Below are 5,000 nucleotides of genomic sequence, written 5' to 3'. Positions count from 1 at the left end.
TTTCTCTAACCGGAAACAAACGAGACTCACCATGCCAGTGTGAGAAGGCAGGAATTTGATAATACTCGCCTCTGAAATAGCTGCAGGAGAGGCGCTATGATGGATCGAGAGTTGGGTCCTAACAGCAGCACGTCACGATCAGTACGGCTTGGCCTAAGAGATGCCATTCGCTTTGGAACGAGATTCCATATTCTCCCAAATCCCATACCAGTGCATGCACGGCAATTCGCTCTTTCTCAGGCTGACTTACGGAGGAGATTGGTACTACCGCCAACAGCGCTATTCGTCGGGCCATATCGGGCCTTCCCTGCTGTATGATGGATGGATTCGCTGCCCACCGGCTGTAGGTATTGCCTCAACGTAGAGAGATGCCACCAAGAGAGATTCGTGGTTAGGTTAGTGGGAGGAATCGATGCGGTACTCCTGGTAAGAGAGGTAGAGACACAGAATCATCTGAACCAGATCCTAGCTTGAAGGCTGCTGCTTTCGGAAATCTCGTAAGAGAATGAATTCTCCAATGTACACTTTGTCCCTCTCTTTGATCACCTCGTGGACTTGGACAGTGGCCTTTGCATCCTTCGGACCGGTTATAAGACATCGATTTCAGGATCGCGTCGAAAGAAAACCTGCTTAGCGTAGAGTGCGCCCTTTATGTGTTTCGTCCGACTCCTTTTGGGCAAGCTGCTTCACTCGGATCTTCTTTATTGTGCTTGTCGTGCTGGGACTGCTCCTCCTTAACAACCTATCCTTCCTCAACTGTTTGGTACACTCCTCTGGCTACTTGTACTGATAACGCTGGGACTAATTGAACTCAGTCTTCTTTCTCCTCTTCTGACTGCCCGCACAACCATACCTTCTTTTCGTTGGGCAATCCAATTGGATTTTTTCCCCGCTCGATTTGTTTCTTGTAGTCATCGCCGGACCGGAGCTCTTCCCCCCCCTATAAATCCTTTCTATTGCGGGTTTCGAGCTACTCGCTACTAACTATAGAAAAGTCCAGTTGACGTAGCGTAGGCGGAAGAAGATCGGACTAAGTACCTTTCCGTGATAACTCCATTCTTGGGCTGGTGGGTTAGAAGCATTAGAAGATCTTCCCCTTGGAATGAATGCTTGAATAGTCCTTTCCCTTTGGCCGAGCTAGTAAAGTACCTCATTCTATCATTTCTTACTTGACTTTTTTTACTGTAGCAGTTACGACTAGACTACTGTGCTCAGATAACCAAGTCCTTGCTTCATTTTTGAATTTCGGGATCGAACGGAAAAGAAAGGCTATTTTCCGTTACGGGCTTATTATTCTAGTGGATCGTCCCTGGAAAGTACTACTAACTACTTAGTTCTCGTCACTGGCTGCAGATCTGGCTCATCCGTAAGGACCCTCTACTTCACGTTTTTGGCTTCTCTTTTTCTTGTGTTTGACGCTTCCAAACCGGCTCCGCCTCTGCCTTCTCCGCTTCCTAGAAAGAGAGAGCGAAAGAACAGATGTTGCGCTCTGATATTACGTACCATGCTCATCTATGTAATTAGATGAGAGCCGAAGATTAAAACCAAAAAGAACTTCTAAAAAGAAATTTCCAGTCTCCAAATCGATCAATAGAACTCCAATACGGAGGTCCTTTTTTGGCAGCCACTACTCCGTACCGACTAACTGTGTACCAAAATACTAATACACAGCAGCCATTGCGCCAGCTCATCAACGTAGTTGAAATCAAGGATTTCGGTTGAACTTATTTGTTCTGCTAAACAAACGAGCCTAAACGGGTGGTGAATCCGTCGGCGGCAGGAAGATTCAATATAATATATGTCACTGCCCTCCTACCCTATCTATAAAGGGGCCCTTCGTTCTTCTTGGCTTATCTTTCTAACTGAACCAATTTCATAGCCTTGCCGCCATCTGCTAGCATTGTGGTTTGGAATCGATTCTTTATCAATAGCCCACCCTTTCTTTGAACCTTGTCGATGATCTAACTTAAAGATATGAACTGAGTGCCATTTGATGAGTAACTGAGAACAAAGGAGAGGGATATGGAAAGAATGAAGTAATGAAAGAGGAAGTCATTGCTAGTAGTAACGACTTGTCACGATCCATTGGTTCATATAGAATCCATGTCCTAGGTGTATCAAAAAACATTCTTTTCGCTAAGCGTATATAATAAAATAGAGTGAAAGGGTCCACCCCGAAAGCAAGGGGATACTAACTAACAGCTGAGTCCTCTCCGAACCGCAGGAGATAGTTGCCCATCATACGGCTCACCAACTTCACTTGCCTCTATGGGAGGCGCGCTCCGGGCAGGTTCGGATCACTTACAATACATGGCTCTACGAAGGTGGGTTAGGAAAGTTTTCAATATGATTCTTTTCCTCTATTTCTTCGATGAGAAATGCGAGTCTGTTTTGTCCACTTTCTCCATCCCCCTCTATCAAAATGATAAAAAAGGAATTTCTTATTCTTATTCCCGTGTTTGATCTCTTCTCCTTCGGACCCTCGCTCGTTGTCACCTATGTTGGGTTTGGAACCCTGTAGAGAATGAAGAGGGGCCAAGGATCTTCCTCTCAACAGTGCTTTTCGAGGCCTCCCTGAACCTGAATAAGTAAGGCCCCGTTAGCCTGGGCGAAGATGGGGATAAAGAGTAAGGATTGAAGCCCCCTTAGCTCTGCCAGGCACTGGACAGGGGTTAGCTTTGTAAATGTGTAGAGCCAAGTGTAGTGTGGTGTAGTAGTAGGCACTTCTAGGCCCCTTCCCGGCTACTGGATTACTCCAGTGCTTCGGGTACTACGGACCCTCTGCCATCCATTGCAGCGGAGCCCTTTCATGAGCAGGGGGGGCTAAGCACAGTTCTTTGAATCAAACGTTGAATGAAATCGATTCTTTTTTAGATATCCAAATCTAAATCGGATAGGATAGATGGATGGATCTATATTTCTATTCATATATATTACTAATTAAAATGGATTTCTGTTGTAGCGTAGCAAGAAGCCCCAAATCCTTGATTTGGCGAGGAAAGACTGCACTGCTTTGGGCCCAGGAAGCGAAGGGAATGAGCTCGGCTGCTTCTCCTCCACACTTCTTTTTCTCCGTTCCGCATGCGCTTCGCGCGCAATTGGCGCTTTGCTCTCCTCTTATTCTTCATTGGACGGTTCGGATGGACTTCGCCGTTCTTTCCCAACTAAAATAGAAAAGGTAGGTTATAAACCTCGAGATGTCGATTCGTTTTCCGCCCCCAATGAGATGGGGAATTTCTAACCCCCTATTTAGACTTTCGGGCCCTTCATCTTTCTGAATCGAGACCCGGCCCGGCTCGCGTCGTTCCAACAACCGGCGGGGAGCACCTCAGTATACGATCGCGCGCAGTAACTGGGAGTCCTATTACACTTAAGGCCAACTTCAATTCACCAAACCAAGGTTCATCTCGTGTACTGATTGTGGACTCGTACAAGGATATTGAGTAGACGGTTGATGTATCAGACTCGACCCTATCTTTCGTAGCATGCATTCCCATCCGTGTCGCAACTGATTCGGTAAGCTACGTGTCCGGTGCACGGAGAACTGCCTTCGGTCCCCCAAACTGACTTACTCGTGGCAACCTTCCGGCCGCCCAACGACCTATAACGCTAGTCACTACTCCCACTAGGGCTAGTAAGTCAGCCCCACAACCCAAAGCGGCGAAAAACAAATAGAATTTGCTATAAAAGCCGGCTAACGGGGGTATTCCTACGTATGAGAACATAGTAATGGAGAAGGTAATAGCCAAAATAGGATTCGTTTTGGCTAGAGCACCCAAATCCGCTATATATTTGACACGGGTTTGCCGTAATGCTGAAACTATGGCGAATGCATCTATCGTCATTGATGCATAAATAAAGATACCAATTAGTAGTGATTGAATTCCTTCTATGGTTCCACATGAGAAACCAATACGAATATAACCTACATGTCCAATTGAACTATGAGCTAGAAGTCTTTTGACTTTCGTTTGGGCCATGGCGGCCAGTGCTCCTAAGATCATAGAAGCAATGCTGCAGAAAAAGAAGATTTGTTGCAATGTAGCTCCATAAGAACCATAAATAGAAAGACGTGAAATATTAGCAGAAATAGAGATTTTAGGCGCAATAGAAAGGAATGCTGTAACCGGGGTGGGTGAACCCTCATAGATATCAGGTGCCCACATATATAGAGTCAAAAGAGATATTGAGTCCGAAGGGGAGGGGGGTTTTCTTCGGGGCTCGAGAGATGGAATAGAAAGGGCCCCACAAGTTTTGAATTCGCCGCTGGGGAATTCACACGAAAGGGAACGAGGAATTCTCAACGAAAAAAGTGCTCTCTGAACCGAACGTGAAAGTCGTTTTCCATCAGACGGCTGTTCCCGTAACTCTACTCTCGACTTGGATTATATATCCAAAGGGGTCCGCTCTCGGCCATTCCACACGCTGCCTAGCAGAGGCGTGGTTATCTGAAGTGGATTCTCTCTTTTGTAGTAGATGCCGAACCTGCTGTGCCCCATTGACTAAGAAGGGGGCGGGCGCAGCAGCTACATGGACCCCTTCCTTTCTGTTGTTGCCAGCGCTTTCCCGGGCCGAGCCGGAATCTTGTAAAGGGCAGGTAAAGCCCGAAGGCTGCTATCCCAAGCCGGCCAAGGGATGACAAAAAGAGGGCGCTTTCCTGTGTTGCACTGAAAAAAAGGACCTAAGAGTTGAGCGTCTTCTCTTAGTCTCTTAGGTTTCTTCCTCCCGCGCCCGCCGCCCGGCCCGCGTTATAGGGGAAGATTAGCAAAGCGGGAAAAGACAGAGGGAGGGGGAGCAGCATCTTATTCTCTTCGCGAGAACTTCCGGATCGGAGAAGCATTCGGAACGGGCTCCGCGTTCATTTCGTTGGCAGAAAGGATCCATAAACACGGAAACGAAACAAAGTTCGTTCCCTTTCGTCAAGTAGGCATACGAACCACTTTGCCTTAGACTCTATTGGAAGAAAGCAAAGAAGGAGGCGGAATGGAGAAAGGAAAGGG

General features: G+C 47.0%; 1 protein-coding gene.

Annotated features, from left to right (window-relative positions):
- Positions 1-1,966: 1,966 nt before the first annotated feature.
- On the bottom strand, positions 1,967-2,155 carry nad2 (NADH dehydrogenase subunit 2; one part of a trans-spliced gene, as the record gives it). Coding sequence (YP_008992290.1) covers positions 1,967-2,155 — 189 coding nt within the window.
- A 1,801-nt stretch (positions 2,156-3,956) lies between these two features.
- On the bottom strand, positions 3,957-5,000 carry nad2 (NADH dehydrogenase subunit 2; one part of a trans-spliced gene, as the record gives it; the window's edge cuts it). Coding sequence (YP_008992290.1) covers positions 3,957-4,169 — 213 coding nt within the window.

This window comes from Salvia miltiorrhiza, mitochondrion, assembly GCF_028751815.1.
Source record: "Salvia miltiorrhiza mitochondrion, complete genome".
Taxonomy (NCBI): Eukaryota; Viridiplantae; Streptophyta; class Magnoliopsida; order Lamiales; family Lamiaceae; genus Salvia; species Salvia miltiorrhiza.
The sequence above is the reverse complement of the archived record's forward strand: the minus strand, read 5'-3'. Positions and strand labels throughout refer to the sequence as shown.